This window comes from Apteryx rowi, unplaced genomic scaffold (genome assembly GCF_003343035.1).
Source record: "Apteryx rowi isolate R43461 unplaced genomic scaffold, aptRow1 scaffold_230, whole genome shotgun sequence".
Taxonomy (NCBI): domain Eukaryota; kingdom Metazoa; phylum Chordata; class Aves; order Apterygiformes; family Apterygidae; genus Apteryx; species Apteryx rowi.
In genome coordinates this window covers 385,816-406,602 of record NW_020448642.1, presented here as the reverse complement: position 1 = coordinate 406,602, position 20,787 = coordinate 385,816, and the positions used below count along the sequence as shown (strand labels likewise).

The following is a 20,787-nucleotide window of genomic DNA, read 5'->3' as shown; positions in this document are numbered from 1 at the left end:
TATGGGGTTCTTGTGTTTTCGTAATAACATTTTTTTTCTTGCAGAGTATTGCATTGTTTTTGCAGTGGTTTTTAAATCTGCTTGCATGTAAAATTGATGGATATGATGTATAAAAATGTTACAGTCCTACCCTTCCTATTGTCTCATTTTGACATGTTTTCCAGAGATGTCGAGCAACAAAACAGGTGATGTCCATTCCTTAACCTGTCTTGGCCAAATATAAAATGATGGGGAGAGGCTGTAGCAATCAATGCACAGTCTGCTCACGAAGTTGTACCTGCTGTATAGCATATAAGTGATCACCTCTGATTCTTGTTTACAGCAGTAACAGAGAGTTACAGCAATAACAGCATTTCAGATTACTTCTTCTTTTGTCTTTTAGGTTTTCTACCCTAGTAAAGATGGTACTAAGATCCCAATGTTTATTATTCACAAAAAAGGAATTAAATTGAATGGTTCTCATCCTGCCTTTTTGTATGGTTATGGAGGCTTCAACATCTCAATTACACCAAGCTACAGGTAAGCAGGGAAACTTATACCTTCTTCTGAAACATCCAGTATTAACTACTGTCACAGATGGGACTGGGTGGACTATGGGTCTGGCACAGTAATGTCTGCTTTGTCAGTGAGCTCACTAGAAAAGCTTATAGGCCTATTATGTTAAAGAGGTATTTAAACCCTCTGCTGAACTGATAACATAGGAGGTTTGCTTTTCACTGAGTTACACAATTATCTATGTCTAAATATTAAAAATAAATATTTAATTCTGTGTAAATAATTAAAATTTAGCTGTATTTTAATTCTATACTTTTGAGGAGATTAAGTCAGAAGCAAAATCATACTGTGTTCCTGTATAATTGGTAAAGAGGAAAGATGATTCTGTCTTGAAGTGCRTACAATATGGGTTCTGCATATACAAAGCAATGCATTATAAACCAAAAATGCCATGTGCAAAACAGTCCTCAAAAACCATAAACTTTATTCAATAGATTGTCTCTTAAAAGCAAAGGCTTATTTCCTTAGCAATGGAATTTGAATAGACTTAACCAAAAGTTACACTGATTGTCTTAGAGCTTTAATATATAGCAAATATTCCTAGACAAGACAGGAAAACAGAAATACAAAGGACAGAATGGAGAGCTGTTCTTCAGATAGTAGAAGAGCAGCTCACCAACACAAAAATAATCTATTATTTAACCAGCCTATTAAGTATGCATGCTATCAGCTTGCTTTAGAGTCAGCACATTTCAAGAAATCCTTTGTAGCACTTGCTCTTCCAGGTCACTGTGATTATATTTCTAAGTAGCATTTACAGTATGTGGTCCTCTGTAGCAAATACCTTGTCTAACAATGGACCTCCCTTCCTGCATCCTATGATTATTTGAAAGTTTTTCATCCTCCTTATAAAGCTACATTTTTAATTTCCTGTGGTTCTGTGAGACACGATTATATAACCAGAATAGTTTTTAAATTCCTTTTTAGATTAGGCTCAAGCACTGATTTATTACAGTTTATTGTCAATGCCAAAAACTGTGATAAAACACACCACATTTTCTTTTTTAAAGTAAATATCATGTATCCATTGATTTAGGATAAAATTTCACATACTGCACAGAGGACACAAGAACTGGCTGCTGGCAAAAGGAGAAAAAGGTGTCTCATGATCCCTCCTTCCACTTCCCTTCCACTGGCCTTACTGCTTGCTGGAACCTTTGTTATGCTGATTTAACTCACAAAAATGGCAGAAAAATATCCTAGCAAAAAGGACAGGGTAGCTTCCTGCCATTTTGTCAAGTCAAAAATTGACCCTCGCAGGAATCCAACAAGCATCAGAGCCAACACAGACAGCAGGAGGGTGCTGCTGATAGCCAGAAAAAGGAAAGATGGGAGGAGGGAGCAGTAAGCTCTGCAAGTGGCTGCTTGGATCCGTATTATACTGTTCATAAAATAAGAACATGAGTCTGTAACAGTCCCTTAAAAATAAATACACAGACGCACTATCAGTCACCTCCAGATCAAAATGCAGTATCCCACTGACAACATAAATAACACATAGACTGTCTGCACCCCCCTCCTCATTCTCTCTCTGTGATATCCATATATCCCTCCTCAGTCTTTCTGCCCAAGCCAAAGCCTTGGAATGCATCTTTATGGTTAATAAACTCGAAGAAATGTATACTTGGTGGGGCAGTGTATTCCAAAAGTAGGCACACAAGGTCAAGGAAGGAAAATTGTAACAGGGTAGTTATCCAGAAGGGCAGAACTCCCGGCTCCCCAGTTACCTACAATAGGCTGGAGATTCAAGTAGTCTTTGACTAGGTCCCTGTGGAGTATATACTGCTGTACTCCACAAGTAGTTCCCAGGTCCAAGTACTGCCCCAGCCGCGGTCAAACACCACGATTCTGTCGTTTTCTATAGACAAACATATAGGCACAAGGGCTGGAAGGGAGCCACAGGATGGTCAAAGCTGGGACCTGCCACGTGGTTCACCTGATCTTGAGCTGAGACATAGCTACTGAAATGCGACTGAGCAGTACAGCAGCCTGCTTATCTTAAACAAACAAAAACAATCCCAACCTCCACTCTGTTCTTGGATAAATAGTCCTGATTTTTATTTGAACTTAAACCTCTTCTAATTTTTCACAAAGTGTTCCACTTCTCCTTTCCAGTGATTCTGTTCTGTATTTCTTCAAGTCAGTAAAATGTTCCCTAGCTGATATTTTGTACCCGTTAATATGAGCCATTTCAGTGGCTTGGGAAGCATATTTCTTCTTAATTCAGAAACTGATGTTGCTTTTTATTTATTTGCTAACACAAAATATAAAATCTTTTTTCCATGAATGCATTAGAAACAAATCAACAGGTAAGACGATCCAGAAAGAACTAAAAGATGAATGATAACCTAAGTCATGATAAGTCATTAAAGCAGTTACAGTAGTGCTTTATTTTTGAATGCAGGCATACATCTTTTATATGTTCCTCTGGACCAAACAGCTATATTTGGTAGTATTTCTAGTATAGTGCACACTAGAGCACTGTCATTAATTATACACACTGCACAGTGAGTGCAAGCTAAAATTGATGGAATTCACACCCATGGCTTGGCAGAGCTTCTGGTGAAACACTATTGAAAATGCACCAATAATGCCTCGGATTCTGTTAATTATCCTATGGGAAACAACATGTTTCTCTCTATTGTTCTGTGTGTGCCTATGTAGGTACAATAGAAGTAATTTCTAATGCGTCCTGAAATACAATTGATTGTGTAGCAGACTGTGAAATCATATTTTACTGCTACAGGGCCAGATTCCACCAAGTCATTATGCAAGGACGTGGTGCAGGAAAGACTGTAAGCCCGCAAAAAAGTCAGGCAAAATAGCAACCACTGGTGCAGAGTGCAAGATTACTCTTTTCTGTTACTCTGTTACCACTCTATCCTGCTCCACAAGAGCCGAGAAAGCAACCAAGGCCAGTCACTCAGGTATTTTTTGCCACCAATGCACTAACCAACATCTCTCCCAAGAAGAAAGCTACAGCCGTCAGCTGTAATACTTGACAGCAGATGAGTAATTCTGGGAAAAAATCGTGCTCCCTGAAGCACAGCTCCTCACACTGCTCTATAATGCAACAAATAATACCTGTTTTCTTTGTTCCCGATTTGTGTGTTATGCTCCTTAAGAAAAGAGTGAAAGGGTCAGGAAAGAGTTCTCCAGGGAAGGAGTTATCTTCTCCTCCCTGCACTGGCTCCTTCCTGACCCTGTTGCCCTTTTCTTTACTCTTTTTCTTTATCCTGCTCCTGGGAGAGAAGGAAAAATAGGGCAGATGAGAAAAAGCAAAAGAGACTTTGAGACTTTTGGGAAGAGCAGGGAACCAGATTTTCCCATACATAACAAGGCATTTTCTGGGCATCTGAGGGAACTGGGCAGAGTTTGCTGTGACTCAGCCACCAAGCTGACTTGAAATTAAATTAAACCTGGAAGCAGGAACCCCCCTGGAAGAACACAGTAGGCAGTAGCAGAGTTGTGTATGAACCTTGTGTTTTGTGCTGTCTGATCAATTGGAATTTTCACTTTTTAAAAGTTAACGAGTCCAGATTACGTTCTAATAAAACCCGGTTCCTTGGATTTAAAAAGCACTTTTGGAGAGCTCACGGTAAGTTCTTGGCTGATTCACCTCAAAACGTCGGTCAGATTAGGATCCAGCCTCACTTTACTACTGCCCATACCCAAGTGGCATAGCCTAGCCCTTAATTAATAGTCATTTGCAGTGACATTACTAGATGCACATGATGGGGTAACATTTTCAGCAGTGCCTAAATCCCAGTAGTGTTGCTGAAAGTAAGCACAGATAAACTAAGTATGCTTGCTTACAGTTAAGGCAATATAATGATTGTTACCAAACTGTGGGGTTTATCCACTGTTACTGAATCCCACTGAGGGTATGTGCGACAGAAAGAGCGTTCGCTCAGGGAAATGGGGACTAGCCTCCTGTAATAAGAGTGACTGCAGTGGGAACTCTTCTGAAATAAAGTATCTTATGAGATTCTAAGTCACTTAAAATCTCTGAAAATTATCATCAAGATAGCATCTTTGTTAGAGGAGGTCGCGGGCAGAATGAACTCAGGAGTTTGGTTTCGTGTTGCTCATATATGCTTTGGTTAAATATGCAGGTTCCTCAAATAAACACAGTTTCTTTCAGAGGGTAGAAGAGGATGGACTTTGTTTCGGGATTTTTATTATTTAAATATTCTTGGGTAATATATTTGGGTAGTAAACTCATGCCTTACCTGCAATTCCTGTAATTGCTATCTTTGATTATTAGCAGATCAAGTAAGTTTGGACCAAAAAGTCTCTCTATTGATTTTGTGAGGGACAGAGAGAGTGAAAAGTAGTGCAGAATATCCTGGGAGGTTTTGTGTCTCTAACACACCAAAATTTAAGAAGCCATAATCTCTTGGGGCAACCTGCTGTCAGGCTACTCCACATCAGCAATGTATCAGGCTGTAGAAATTAGGCATCCTAGAGTTTGACAGACTAATATTCTCTGACCCTTTGCACAGTGTGCGTCTAGAATATCAATCTTGCATCTGATCAGCGTATCACAGAGATCTAAGGAAAAATACAATTCACAGTGACAAACTTCAGAATTGACTTTACAGAAGCAAAGCTCCTGAACTGCCTGATCGCTACTGTTAACCAGCCCAAGTGGAAGACTTTTCCTTTTATGGGTTATGAAAATACAGAAATCTCTTCAGTTATCCTTCTGCTTTTCTTTTGTTTCCTTAAGCCTTGGTTTATCTGTCAAGAAAATGTGACAGTACATACATAATTGCTTTGAGAGCTATGAAAAATTTACTTGCTTTGATACTACATACAAATTACAGATGGATGCACTGTAAGACTAGCATCTTCCAAGACATTTCTGATAAGTAGTATGGGAACTTAAAGGTATAAAGGCCCAACCCTTATTCTTGTGATTGAATAGGATTAATTTCTGCAGGCAGTGGTTCCTTGCATGAGCAAAGGTTTCAAGTAGATAAAAAATTTAAACCTAGCTACTAGAGAGAAGAAAAAGCTTTTTGTGTTTAATTTTGAATATTTTACTGTTCTCCTTAGCATATGTGTGGTTTGTCATCTGGAGCTTCTGCTATGTTACACTATTTCCTTAATGGATCAGGGATCTAGTTCTCTTCTTAATTGTTAAATATAATTTAAATTACTTTAATCCCTTTTAAAAGGATAGTAATACCTTCGGTATCTTTGTAATCTGACATTAAAACATCTGTATTACTTTAGCTTTCATCTAGGTTCTGGAAATACTAGGGAAGGCAAAACTTGTGATTTAAGCTTTTATGATCTATTTTGTATTTAATAATGTAAGTGGAAAACAAATGAAAAGGGGATTGACCAGAACTTGACAGCAGACCCTAGCACAAACCAGTGACAGAAACAGAGTTTTTATTTGCAAATACAGTTTTATAAAGGTCAAAGAAAAATTACATTAAGCAAAAGTTGAAAACACCTGCTCATAAACAAAGATCAAGTGCTGATCTTATATCTTAATTCTTTGCTTTCTAAGGGCTAAACCTTCCCTTCGCTGAAAAAGCAGAGGAGGAACAGTTCAGAAAGCTGCGGACGTCCAGTTGTACTGCATGGCTTTATTTCCCACACTGGAGGCTTCAAAGATGGTCAAAGAATAGTGATATGTCCTGGGCATCTTTTGTCCTGCACTGGCCTCCAAAGTGCAGAACTAAAGCAAGAAGCATGGAACAGCACTGGTTCCTCTCCAGAGGGTTTCATTTCCATGGATAATCATTAAAAAAAAGCCTGGCTACTTGGGTTTGCCATTAAGGGAGGACCTCATTCCTGATTTTGTCATAGATATTGGAACAGATCTTTCCCTCAAAGTATTTTTGTAAGGGTGGTAGAGGTATAAGCAGTTGGAAATTTAAAATAATCTTTTATCTGTTTGATTTTTCAGTGTATCAAGACTTATTTTTGTGCGAAACCTCGGGGGTGTTCTGGCGGTGGCTAACATCAGGGGCGGTGGTGAATATGGAGAGACTTGGCACAAAGGTAAATCAGTCCAAGTACAGGAACAAAACTACAGGCAGTGAAGCTGACAGCAACATTTTCTCTCACTCCCTCTTCCATACACACATCTTCTTTTGCCTTGTATTTATTCATGTAGGAAAGTCCATTTTTTTCTTGCTCATAATATTTAATCTGCAGCTCACCCATTGTTATCTGAGAGTTACAGTTAGATTGTTTCAGTTTTTGCAGCCTACTTTAAAAGTCCTGTTCTGCACAAATACAATGTTTTTCAGGAAAATTATTACCTTTTTTCAAAACAAGATCAAGTTCCTGGACTTTCAGGCTTTGAAAACGCAGTTATTTATCTTGAACAATTTTCCAAAAATGTCTCTATACTGCAGGAGCCCTGTGCTTCTTTCACATACTACTTTTATTATTTGCAGATGCATGTATGGCAGAATCCAGTTGTGCCCACATATTTGCAACTCCCAGTTTGTCATCAGGGCTTTACCTGTTTTAAATGTGATATCTAAACTACATCCAGACATTGCCCTATGTTAAGGTCTTTAGGTACTTGGGCTACAGATCCTAAATCTAGTCCTCTGCTTTTGAGAGCTGACCCCACAATTCTAGATCCCCACGAGGCATCACCATTGCCTGCTTAGACTCGCAGTATCACACAAAAAATGCCATGTCATCCACTCCACACGATCTTAGGAGGTCCAGCTTGCTGTAGGCAAGCATTTTATCCTCTTTTTTTTTTTTAGTTGACTGACTGATGCTGCAAGGAAACTCCCCACAAAATTTTGTCCATGTCTTTTCCCCTTTTCTCAGTATCTTTGATATATTTCTCTCCAGTCTTTCCCCTTCCAGTCCTTGTTCTGATTCTTTTATTGCCTATGTTGACTTGCCTTATTGCTGACAATTTTCTGCATTCCTTCACCAGAGGAAAAAGCTGGAGAGAGTCACACTAAGCTCAGTAACACATCCATCATTATTTAATGATGATGTTTTACTCTCATTTCCAGAGTTTGGTGGATAAGTTGCTAGAGAAGTTGTCAGCAGGGTGAATGCGCCAGAACAGTAGTGATTATGATACAGCAATTTGCAATCAGAGTACTTCGTTATAACTTTTTATTAAACAAAATGTAATTCCCAGATCTTTACAGCTTGATATTACCATTTCATCTGCTCTAACTCTTTTGTCTGGGTCATTTCCTCACAATTGAGTTAAAGATCTAATGGTTTCATAAATAGAAGCCACATATGCTCACAGATACAGAATATTATTGCTGAAGACGAAGTATCCTTGCATCCTTTATTAATTTTAATTTGCCTGTTGGTTTGTAATAAGTTTTAATAAAATTTATCTTAATATAATAATGCTTCTTTAGTTTACCTATTTCCTGTTTAATTTTGACCTGAGTCCTTTATTGCAGTTACATAATTAGATATGTATCTGTTCTTTGTTAATTCTAGAAGCAACTACAGAAGTCTGTTTACTTAGATTTGCAACCTAATTGTAYAGGTAGGATTCTGACCTTACCCCAGACCAGAACTTTGAGCAAAGAGTAAGATTTCTCTTCAATTTTATTTTCTCTTCAGTTTTTCAATTTTCTTCAGTTCTTCTCTTCAATTTTTATCCTTCGCTGACGCACTTTTGAAGATATTTTAATTTTCCCAACATGTCTTTCTTTGGTGGTCTTTTTTAATGTGAGAATTATGTGTATCTATTAAAAAAAAAAAAAAATCAGTGATCCCAGTTCTGCAAGGAGATGTGTACAACTAAAGGTTGGAGTCATCTTATCTAACCTTAGCAACCTAAACATGAAGCATCCTGTATAAGCTGGGTGTTTACGTTCACTGAATGGACAATAGAGATGAAGAGACACCTCTGGATGATAATTCATCCCTCTTATTTTAGGATGGAATTAATTGTCCTGGATGTTCCTGCAGTGAGAGCCTAGACAATCAGCTTGGACTAAAGACCCAGCTTTTAAACAAAGTGAAAGGGAGTTGAGTTCCGCTTCCCCCAGATGTCTACACACACACGCACACTGAGCTGGACTACAGCCTTTGCTACAGGAACACTGGGATTTTCTTCCCAATTCCTATTTCTTGCTAGCATTTAATTGCCTGAGAAAGAACTCACCATACCAGGTCTAGGGTAGAATGTGTAACCTTTGAGGAGAAGCTATTTTTACAGTCTCTTACCAAACAGGCCTCTAAAGAAGATGGATTGTGATACTGTGAGATTTGGTCAACTGAATGCTCTGGATTGATATTCTTCTGCTCAAATAGTAGAAAGATTTTAGGGCAAGATCATCTTTTCTCTTCCCAGTCCTACCCTGCAAAAATTTTTGTTGAGACCTAGAAATTGTACCTTTTATATCATCTATACCTACATTTTCCATCATGAGTTATTTCCCCTTACATCTGATTGTGTTTGGACTTTTGTTTAACAGGATTGCACCATTTTAACTTAAACATTTGATATTGGTAGTTTTTTAATAAAATTTCAAAAGAAGATGTGACTCTAAAGTCCCTTTTTTGACAATAGCTATATATCATCCAAGTTGAACACAAATAATAGAAAAAAGGTAAATTACCACCCACACATCCTGTGTCCAGGAAATTGTAAGCGCTTATTTTATACAGAAGGAAATTTGAAGCTTTCTTGTTTTAAGAAACCATCACTGAATTTAATGTTGTTAAAGTCCCATTAGATCAAGCCTTCAGTGGAGTGCATGTGGTTATTTTGTATATATTTTGCAATGCAAAGCTTTTAGCTGAAATTTTACTGGTTAGGAACATTACCTGGCACTCACTCCACAGTATAGGTATGTATTATTCAGAGTTTTTGAAAGCATTAGAGCTATCGACAGAATCATCTTAAGACCCTCTGTGTTGAAAGAACCTCATTTTTGCTATCTTTCTCAGCTGCATCAATTATTAAAATGTTCATGAAACTGGAATTGTTCCCGGGTATTTCTGAACACGTCTTACTCAAATGGATTTTATGGAATCAACGGATTTGTTTTATTTGTGTACTAGGTGGTATCTTGGCCAACAAACAAAATTGCTTTGATGACTTCCAGTGCGCTGCCAAGTACCTTATCAAAGAGGGCTACACATCTCCAAAGAAGCTGACTATTAATGGCGGCTCAAATGGAGGCCTCTTAGTGGGTAAGAATTTCTTGTACCTTTCCTGGGTTTGGTGCTGGAGTTTATCAAAGTAACCAGGCAAAAGATGTATGAGATCCTCTTTCCAAAAGTTGCCAGAATGTCATTGCATTAAGATAAACCAAATGTTATATACAGTTCTACTTCATTTGCTGTTTGCATAGGGCACTGGGATATTGCAGTTTTTAGCAAGTGCTGACTGTTAAAAGCCATATTTATAATTACTGTCCTGATTTGTGTGCTAGAGCTAACCCTGTGTTAGAGTCACACAATAGTTAAGAATACTTTAAAAAAAATTGTTTTTACTTTTTCTTTCTTAAGGCTACAAAAAAATAATTGAATAACAAGAAATGTTTTATATAGCACCAGGAGACATTGTATGGTCTGTCGTGTAAGCCAGAGCTCCACATTCTGCAGTCCTTCGTCAGTTTCTCATTCAGTCTCTCTGTAGTTATGCATTCTCATTCACAGAGGGAAAATGAAAACATGGTAATTCAGCATTTAAGGCCTTTGTACAGGCATAAGTAATAAATTTCATTTATAGAGTTAAAACATGACTACAAATAAAACCATGAATGTCTCTGGTGAGAAATGCAAAAAAGTAAGTGCAGCTACTTGAAAAAGCCATGAGCTTTGTTACATTGTCACAGATGCATCTTATTCACCTATAATTCACTGGTCTGGTCCTAAATGCAGGGAAAATAATAGCCTCTTCTTAAACAGAAAAGCTTGTCACAAAACAATCTCATAGTCTAACCAGTACTTAAAGAGCTACAAAATTTGTCTCTGATTAAATCCCCCTATCTAAAGATAGTAGAAGAAAAAGCAGGGTGGGGGAGTTTATTCATTCTTGAAAGGAGAGGGAAGCATAATGAATAATTTTCAAGTTTGTTTGGATTTGTTTAAAACAACATGAAAAACATGTGACAGTGCTGCAGAATCAAGCTAATGAAGTGAGAAGAAGAAAAGCATATTTAAAGTTTACAAACCACTGATTTATAAAAAATCAGCAGATTTTCTAGAATCACCCTGTGGATGCTCTGCTTTTTATACTCTTCTCTAATTATCTCCTCTTGACTACTGGCCTTATTAATTTTTTTTTTTTAAGTGAACTAGCATCTAGTATAGGAAACAGGATTTGGAGTTACACAGATCTTTTGTCTGAGCCAGCTTGGCCATTCTTACATTCTTATTTAAAGAAAACATCTGTTTTGAAGATAAATAACATCTTAGAGTACATGTAAAGTTTTGGGGGTTTTTTTGGTTTCTGCATATATACTTCTCAGTTACAGATGGCAAGAGGTATTTGTAAATAAGCGCACAAATAGAAATGGATGAATATATACAGGGTTAAAGGGTCTGCACATCACTGAGTGCAAGCACAGAACAAGTCTGTTCTATGTGGGCATAAATATCTATTTGAAAATTCAGTTAAACTTTCAACTTCAATACAGTTGTTACATAGCTTCTGAAAATAGTATTTTATGCTTACTTGGATTTTAGTTTCAGTCAGGATGGGATTTACCCTGCCCATGTTGAGTCATCAAAAAACCTGTGTGTCTGCCTGAACTAGTCAGCTGGGCTCCTTTAGGTAAGCGAAAGCAAGTGGCATCTGCAGAGAGCAGCTCATTCCAGAACAAAACAGGTGTGATGAAGCCAGACCTCATTGCTGTGAAAAAATGATTGTTAGAAACCTTCCCTCGCAATTGCAGATTGACTGCAATCCAGCTGGATTTCCTCATGCTTCATGAGCCACATAAGGGTTTTCCTTGCCTGGATAAAACTAAGTGACTGCTGGAAATGTTTATAAGTAATTTTTCTTCAAAGCAGAACTAAATTCTCAAGAGTGAATAGCTGTTCATATAACACTAGAGAGCGTTACTGATGCTTTAGATGTAATGACCCAGTGCCAGATTTTCTTACTCTACATTTATTGAAGAAAAAACTGACAAGGAAGGGTATTGTCATTCTTCCAAAATACTGTTTCCTTTTAGTCTAATTAACAGGAGGTGACTCTGAGGAGTGCAGAGCTCTGGCCTCCTGACTCATTTAACTGCAAAACAAGACCTCCTTGTCCTGCAGAGTGGGATCCTAAAGCTTAGTAGGGCAGCACAGCTGTGAGGTGAAAGCCTCCTTCATGCAAATGCAGTGTTTGACCTCTTGTGTTTGCTTAGGCAAACAGTTCTGAGGTTTTGAAATTTTATCTTTGTACTGATTTTGTTAAAAAAWAATAATAATAATTGTCATACCAAGTTGCAGTTTATTAATGCATATAGTTAAGTATTATGGTTAATTAAAGAGATGCAATGAGAACTGGTAAGTGCCTCCATAAGTAATTTCTTACTGAAGTAACTATTCAGAGAACTAGACACAGCAATTCTTGATATAATCCTGAGCAGCAGATAGTTCAAGTCTTGAAGATACACTGTGTAATGAAGAGTACTAAAATTCAGTGTTATGATAGTTGTTTCGGCTTTTTTGCCCTACCAGAATAACATTTATGTTCAAGAAGGGAAGTAACATGAAAAGGAGGGATCTAATCAAAAGGTTCAGTTAAAAGGGTAAAGTGCTTTTAGGTGGCAACTATTGAAGACCCCATATATGTATATTACTTATGAAAATTACTCAGAAAGGACCCAGGAAAAATCAGCATAGTTGTATATCAGAGGTGACAGACATAAAACATCCTTCAAGAAACAGAAAACACATGCAAGTGAAGAAATAGGACAGAGCATAAACTCTGACAGGGACTGACAGACCACAGAAGATTGATGAGCAAATTGCTAACAGCATAAAGATTAGCGATAAAAATTTTTTATGCACGTTAGAAGCAGGAAGCTGGCGAGAGAATCTGTGGGTCTTATAGGTTAGTGAGGTGTAAAAGGAGCACTAAAGAAAGATAATGGCAGAGCAGGAGGACTAAATGGCTTATATGTATTGATGTTCCCTCCTGAGGAGCTTGGGGAGTTCCCTACACCAGAGTGTCTATCGCGATTGCTCTGAGGAGCTGCCTCAAGCTGAAGCATCAGTTGAAAAGTTTTTGGAATAGATCAATCAGACGAAAAGTACTGGCTTGCCAGGACCAGCTGGTGCRCACACAAGATCCTAAATTAATTCCAGTATGAAATTGCAGACTACTAAGCCTGAATATCTGAGGAACAGAAGGGGGCAATTGCAATGCCAGTTTTTAAAACGGTTCACGGTGATCCACGAAGTGCAGATCAGTAAATCTGACTTCTCTGATGGGCAGACCAATTGAAACCAGTAAGTAATAGCTGACACATAAGGAAGAATCTTGCAGACTGACACTGAGGCTTGCAAATCTGTTAGAACTATTTGAAGGAATCAGAGTATGGTGCTTGAAACAGTGATCTAGTTAAGGAGTTATTCTTGGATTTCTGAAAGTTTTTTTACAAGGTCCCTCACACAAAGCTGTGCAGGAAAGTTCTTTTTGAGCTGGAAGTAAGCTCACGTTGTAGCTATATCCTGGTTAGCAGGAAGCAAAGAGTGGGAATAAATTATCCATTTTCACAGTGGAGAAGATTGGAGAATCAGAAGAATAGAGAATTTGGGAAAGAGTTTACCTAGGTGTGGATGCATAGTGATGGGCTCTGAATTGAGAAAGAGATTCTGGAATTCACTGTGGAAGTTATCTGAAAATCTCAGTGCCTTACTCAGTGGCAGAATACTAAATATGATTAGGAAAGAATAAACACCAAAAGAAAATCATACATTTAAGCCTCTATTTAAGATCCTGATGCATGGACATCTTGAATATTATACATGGAGTTCTAGTTTCCACTTCCAAAAAAGTTATAGTAGAACAAGAAAAGATAAAGAGATGATAGGAAGGATCAGAGACATGAAATAACTTCCCTTTGAAGACAGACAAAGAAACTGCAACTCTTAGCTTGGGAAAAAGTTAACCRATCTGGGGAATTTATAATAATTAATAATGGAATGAGAAAGCTGAATGAAGAATGATTATTCATTTTTTCTCATGCTACAACAACGGGGAATTTGTAAAATCACAAGGCAACTGATTTAAATCAAACAACAGAAATTGGAATCGAAGAACTGTTGCCACAGGATATCATGAAGGCTAGATGAATAAACATTAAGAAAGGGAATATGCACATTTATGAGGATATGTGCTTTGATGGCTGTTTAACAGGATGGCTGGGGATAATCTCCAGCTCAGGGAAAACCTAAACAACTAGTTGCACAAACGTGGCAAAGGAACAGGAAATATCATTCAGTATTTGCTTTCTTTGTTACACTTTTTCCCAAAGCATCTGCCAGTAGCCACCTTGTAAATTGAACACTGAGCTAGATGGGCAAATGTGGTTATTTTTATAATATGAGGCAAGCATTACTCTTAAAGCAATTACCCCCTTTTTTTTATCAGACCTCTTTGACTAGAAAAGATCTGAAAAAACAGGGAAATGTTTTTCATTTGGATTTACATAGTAATTATGGAAGAAAACTTTCATCTACAAATGGAGGTTTATTGCTCCTTAATGCCCTTTTCTTTGTTGACACTAGCATTAGAAGTTTAGAAAGTAAACAGTTTAGAAAGGATCAGTTCAGTAGTCCAAAAGCTCATATATTTAAAACAGTAGACTTTTTTTAAAGTGCATGTCTCCTTTCAACCCAATTTGCTAGTTTGGAAGGCGATTTTCAAAGTGCTGTGTGTTTGGTGCCTAGAGATCAGGGAAATAACTCTTCTGCTGTTTTGAAAATACCATCTTTGGGAGTTACAATTTTTATCTGTTTGTATATTTGCTTTCAGTTTTGCTTCAAAGTCTGTTTGACTTCATATTCATTGCAAGTCTTCTCTAAGTGCAATTGGTTTTATGTCAGACATTTTATACTGAAGTTTTTGGCTTCGGACATTATACGGGAATCTATATTTCTTACTTCATTGTTTTAACTTGACAATTTTACATGTTTTGTAAAAAACAGTTTATAAAAAGCAGCTTTATGAAAGTTGGGCTGACATGAGTTTGTTGGTAGTGGACCTTTCACTACTGAACTTCATTCTTTTCAGTATGAATACTAATAGAGCTGTTTCCCTGTTGAAGCTGCCTGTGCTAATCAGCGCCCCGACCTGTTTGGCTGTGCTATTGCCCAAGTGGGAGTGATGGATATGCTCAAGTTCCACAAGTACACCATTGGTCATGCTTGGACTACTGACTACGGTTGCTCTGACTGTAAAGAGCAGTTTGAATGGCTTTGCAAGTAAGTGCCTTTTGGTATTTTTGTGGTTGTCAAAATGCATGGTCTGCTCAATAGTTTTAAGTTTTCATAATTAATAGCTATTCTAAGAACTATTTCATCCTTTCTCACACTGGGTTTGGGGGGTTCAGAATTTCCTTACAAGTCAGTTTTGCACAAAAGATTGTCTTCAAAACCCCGTTGAGTCAGCTGGTCATATTTTCAAAGACCATGTTCTACTAACAGTTTTAACAACTTGTGAGATTTTCTTTTCTGAATTATGACTCCTTTTTTTGGTAGGCTGTCAAAACAGAATACTCTCCAGTGAACCACTGCACAAACTGCATTTTTTACAGTGGGGGAGAGACGATCACCACTGTGAATTACACAGTGTGGATAGGATTTATTTATGTGAATTGAATGGGAGTAGACCACAACAGGATATTAATTCAGTTCTTAACTTCTTGCTGAGAGGCCTGGAAATATTCTTTAAAAAAAAAAAAAAACAGAGGGAGAGAGCTGTGTGACAGCAGAAATGGGCTGCATATTGGATAAGGCTAATGATGAGTGTGTTAGAATAAGTGCCATCATTTCAAAAATTCAGAAATTTTATATTTCATCTTTTGTTAATAGCTCTCCAAAAAAGATTAACTGTTACAAAACTGATCCAAATGATCTTCATAATTTTGGCTGTGAAACTTGCCTGCCCATATGCAACTTCAGATATTCTGAAGGGGGGAAGCAGAAGCAAAATTTTAAATTCATTCTGTTAGTAGGAAAAATGCTTCTGTAAAAGGGAGTCACTTTATACCTACTTATGTACATGCTTACTGTAGGTCTCCCAAAATCTCAATCTGTAATGTTAGAAACTTTTATGGCAATACCTGAATTATTTCTTTTTTTCCAGATGGGAAAATTCGTTTAAGCTGCTTTGCCTCCTGTTAAACAACAGGCAATTTCTTATCAAATGTAGCAAGATACTATATACTATTGCTTAGATGCTGTCATTACAAATATCCTAAAAATAGAGTGCTCTGTACTGACCATTATTTAACTTTTTTCAAAACAAATCATAGCTCTACAAATTCACTCCCATTGTTCCTTAGATGAAAATAAGGAAGTTAGAAATCTATTAGATTAAACATTGAAACATTGTTACATGTTCATAAAAATAATTTGGACTTACTTAATGGATACTCCTCCAGGTGTGAAATTAATTCAAAAATAAAGCAAAATTCCCTTCTGTATTTCCTGTCATGAGATAGGAAAAAAATAATATCCTACTCTTGATTTAAGGAATGCAGCATTCTTTCTAGGTGTTGCTTTGCCTGAGTGATATATGAAATTGTTAGATAGAATTCTTTAAGACTTACTATTACATTCATTTCTGATGCCAGAAAGTATTTGGTTTGAGATATGTAGATACATCTTTTATGTTATGTTATTGTAGTGAAGAGATGTAAATATTTCTGCAAGGAAAGCAAATTTTGTAAGTTAGATCATTCATTGTTCAAGAAATGTGAATCAAAGTCATCCATTGAAAGCAGGAAAACTTACAGTTCTCCTCTCTGTTTCCTGTATGGAAACATGTACTTACAGTTCTTCTCTCTGTTTCCTACTCCTCAGAGTGCATCCATGTTCAAAAGGGGTCTGAACATTGGAGGGACCAAATTTAATAACTCTGCACCACTTGCAGCTTACTATCAGAGACTATTTCCAAATTTTCATGCAAAGAAGCCATCCACATGCCATAGAAGCCATAGACCTGGGCTGTGTGTGTACGCTGGAAAAATGACTGATTTCCCCATTTCCAGCAGCATGGATCCTGCAGTGAACTTCACAGCTTCTGCTGTAGTTTTCCCTGATACCCATTGCTGATATTTTTGGTATTGCTGTGAGATGTCTGCATATGCCTCTCCAAAATTAATGATATGTACTTGCTTCACATTGGAGAGCCAGAGAACTGTAGCCACTATCATGCATCAGTAGCCAGTAGTGCCATACTGATTTTTGCAGCTGAGAATTGTGATATTCTAAGTGCTATCAGATGCCACTGTAATGATTTCAATATGAGATGGCCTTCTGGTTGAACCTTGGGGAAAAAATATGTGAATATTTGTGTATTCTTCTCAGGTACTCTCCACTTCACAATATCAAACTACCAGAAGAAGATGGCATCCAGTATCCCTCTACACTGCTTCTCACAGCCGACCATGATGATCGTGTGGTCCCTCTGCATTCACTGAAATTTATTGCTACTCTGCAGTATGTCGTGGGCCGAAGCCGTAAACAAACCAATCCACTTCTCATCCACGTTGACACCAAGGCTGGGCACGGAGCAGGAAAGCCAACTGCTAAAGTTATAGAAGAGGTGTCAGATATGTTTGCTTTTGTAGCACGATGCCTAAATCTTGATTGGATTGAATAGGCAAAATGCTTGTTACAGTCTCTTTTAGAAAACAAGGGCTTTAAGACCATTTAAGACCAACCAGACTACTACTTGGTGTAGTACTTACATTTAAGAACTGCAGTTTAATATTTTATTGATCCAACCTGCTATGGAGTTTTGATCTTCTGTGTTTCCCTCTTTTTAGCATTTCTTTGAATTTCTTTTCTACTGCGTTCCAACATACATTTTAAATAGCATGTTCAAATAAATAGCTGAGCTACTGTCAATGCTGTTGTGAACATTTAGATTCCAGGGTTTAGTGCTAGTTGGGCTTATTTCATGTAAGCAATTTTAATGTATTTTGCACCTATAAATATATCCAGAACATCTGTAATTAAATGTAAGTACTGTCCCCATACTCTGAGCATACTTTATTTACACAGTAATTTATTTAAGAATATAAATTGAAAAGGTTCAGTGATAACCATGAAATACTGAAGAGTAGGTAATCTGAGTAATTAAGTCAAATATTATTAAAAAGCTTATATTTCATGTTGTTCATGACAGTATATTACAGTCTGTAATAATGATGTTGCTAAATTGTTTTTTCTTTCCAAAGAGGTTTCCAAGTGTCACCAGTTTTCTCTTTCCTCCTTTATTTCCACATAGAATAGAAAATTGGAGGCCAGAAAACTTGAAAAATTCTTAGAATCTCACTGTAATCTTTGTCAAATCACACAGATACTCTTAATAGTGTTGCCTGTCTGCTGTTAGTTCTTTAACTATTTCTCAACAGTAGACCAGACACAGGTAAAAAAGAAACAGTCCAGATTGTTCAAATTCAGTTTTTCCTGATTGACAGAGTGTTCTCTAACAAGCCAAAATCTGAACATATATTTAATCTAGTTCTGGCTGCAGAACAACAAGAGCACATAGTCAGATTCCATAATGATTTGACAGGCACACAGGATTTGAACTACCATTTCATCTTTCCCATCCAGGCTGTAAAGCTATTAAGTAGATGTGAATATGTGCTTCTAAGCTGTCTAAACTCCAGTGCAGTGCTGCAGTTAGCTTTTGATTTTGCAAAGCAAAAAGATATTCTACCAATTATTAGTCCTGTTGCCTCTCCAGAAAACACTGCCTTTCCTCAGTATTGGATAACCTATTAGTATACTTTTCCAGAATCATGGTTGTCATATTCATACTCAGACCCTAAGGCTGTATTTTAACTCTGAGCTCAGAGTTTTATGTTTAAGCAAGCAGTATCTCAGCCTGGGAAGAGGAGGAAGTGGCCTCTAAAAGAGGAGCAGGTTGCTGTTTATTTTTACCAGATTTACGTTATGTTTCTTTCACGCTCCAGGGCTTCTGCTGATTCCCTCTACAATCCAGGAAGAATCATTCCTCCCAGCCCCTTGTAATGGATAATTTGATTTCAGGAGAAAAATAACGATTTCTGCTTTTCTATGAAATATCAGAGATTACCATACCTAAACCCTGGATGTGGCCTGGGGTGGGTTTGTATTCCATTATTGCTTCTTTCAGGCATTACAGTTTCTTTCAGGTACTTTAGGGACTGATGTGCTCTATCACAGCATTGAATTAGACAATCAGACTAGTGAGTTGAGAGGAGAGAGGTTTTTTAACTCCAGGCTGTGAAAATGGGGTTCAGGTTCTCACCCCCCTGCCCCCCCCCCCTTAGTTAAAGGGATGTGAACTGTTTTCCGAGACATCTGGGAAGTTTCAACAGCTGCCGTGCAATGGCAGAAACAAAACACACAAACCATCTTTGCTTGTAGTATCTCACAGTTGCCGCATCTGGCCTTTTATTGAATGCTGTAATATCATTAGAGGGCAGTAATAGGAGCTTTGCAGGTTAGTGTGTGTGGAAAACGCATTCTTTGGACCTTTGTGAAACAGGCATGAATTGTATCCATGCCTTGGATTGCAGAAGCTGGGAAACAGCCTCCTCAGTCATCTTTTCATGTCTTTGTCGTTAAAAATGCTTTTTGTTGTTCTCCAGCTGCTCAAATGCAATGCTTCTGCCACAGGATAAAAATAATTCACTTTTTTCTGCCATTTTCTGCTGAGCTGAACTCCCTGGATAACTCAGTATCAGGTCAGATGACCAATAGTGTGGGGAGTTGGAAAACATTTCTGCTTAAGTGGCAATCAAAAGTAGTGAAGGTGGAGCTAGTTTGCTGAAGACACTACTCACAAAATAAGAATTCAAGAGTATCCCTTGTAGAAAGCTGTTATCTCAATGAGAAAGGCATTTTGTTTCCATAACAAGCTCTTAATTTTTACTTTTTAATTGATCTTCATCAGGTATGCCAAGTAGGGGATACAGGTGTCCAAAAAGGATGCTGTAGAGCTGTCCTATTAGCTGAATTGCTCCTTTCAGTACAGAAAGGGTCATGGCTCCAGAAAGAATCCGTAATTTACTCAGAGCAAGTAATGCTCTTGTAATATAGTGTGATTTAAACTTTCAGGGTTTGGATTAAATATACTTGGAACCAAATCATTCCTTCTCTGTAAAGCCGTAATGAAATCTCAGTTAATCCGATTTCAAGGTTAACTTCTTTTCTCTACAGTGGAAATGCTATTTCAGGGAGAGGCTCTGTATTTTGTGCCTTTTATTTCCAGTGCATGAAGCAGAATTCACTAGGTGGATACAGGGCAAGGTAACCTCCTCACAACTGCTTTTTCAAAAATCATGTTCCTTACAAAAATTGATGCCAATGTTTTGTGCCAAGACCAAAAACAGAAAAATCTTTAAAGTCGTATAGGAGGCTTATGTTATATGAATTGAAATCTGTTTTTAAGTGGAAATAAAAGAATAAATTTTTACATGTTGCTCACTTCTGATATTCTTCACAACTAATATACATCTTGGTTGCCTTCGCTCCAGTGAGAATATGTTGGCATCAGAATTGATTTATGTGAAAAAGGTCAGAAATACTTTAAAAGCATCTTCTTTTAGAGAGTCTTCATATTCTTCACAGAAAGAGATATTTGAATTCACTCACATCAGAGTTAATGTAAATTTTGGTAGCTACCAAAAGAAGATACTGACTTTAAATAGGTACTGCACCCTCTCCAGCAATACAGCCACAAGATCTAAGAGCAGAACAAGAGCAGCTGGTCTCTGGATATATAAGAATAAATATAAGAATAAATCCAGACAGATTTGGAGACACCTGTTCCTGGCACCTAGGACTTGCCCTGTTTTACCAGGATTTTCTTGACTTGACTCTACCTTGCCATCTGACTGTGGGAAGACAGAAACATGAGCCACAGTACTTTTGGATTTGATACTGCAAGCAACAGCTTTCAAACATCTATGTTGTCAGGTCATTTATTTATTTTTAGCCTGAGGTAGCCCCTCAGGATTACAGAAGGATCTGCTCATGGACTCTTCCTCACAGCCTCTCCTGTGAATGGGGTTTTCCAAGCTGGGTAGG

At 37.5% G+C, this 20,787-nt stretch overlaps 1 protein-coding gene across 9 annotated transcripts in view; it reads left to right on the top strand.

The window, feature by feature from the left end:
- Positions 1–20,175, top strand: part of PREP (prolyl endopeptidase) — a 112,295-nt gene extending 92,120 nt beyond the window's left edge. For 7 of the 9 annotated variants that reach the window (XM_026065700.1, XM_026065699.1, XM_026065701.1 and 4 more), the window contains 5 exons: positions 383–519; positions 6,482–6,576; positions 9,589–9,720; positions 14,802–14,958; positions 17,068–20,175. In XM_026065700.1, the coding sequence (XP_025921485.1) occupies positions 383–519; positions 6,482–6,576; positions 9,589–9,720; positions 14,802–14,958; positions 17,068–17,362 (816 nt within the window). In that variant the 3' untranslated portion in view covers positions 17,363–20,175. Of the gene's footprint in view, positions 1–382; positions 520–6,481; positions 6,577–9,588; positions 9,721–14,767; positions 14,959–16,560; positions 17,010–17,067 lie in introns of those variants that run through there. The other 2 variants (XM_026065703.1, XM_026065704.1) reach the window with 2 other exon arrangements.
- The last annotated feature ends 612 nt before the right edge of the window (positions 20,176–20,787 follow it).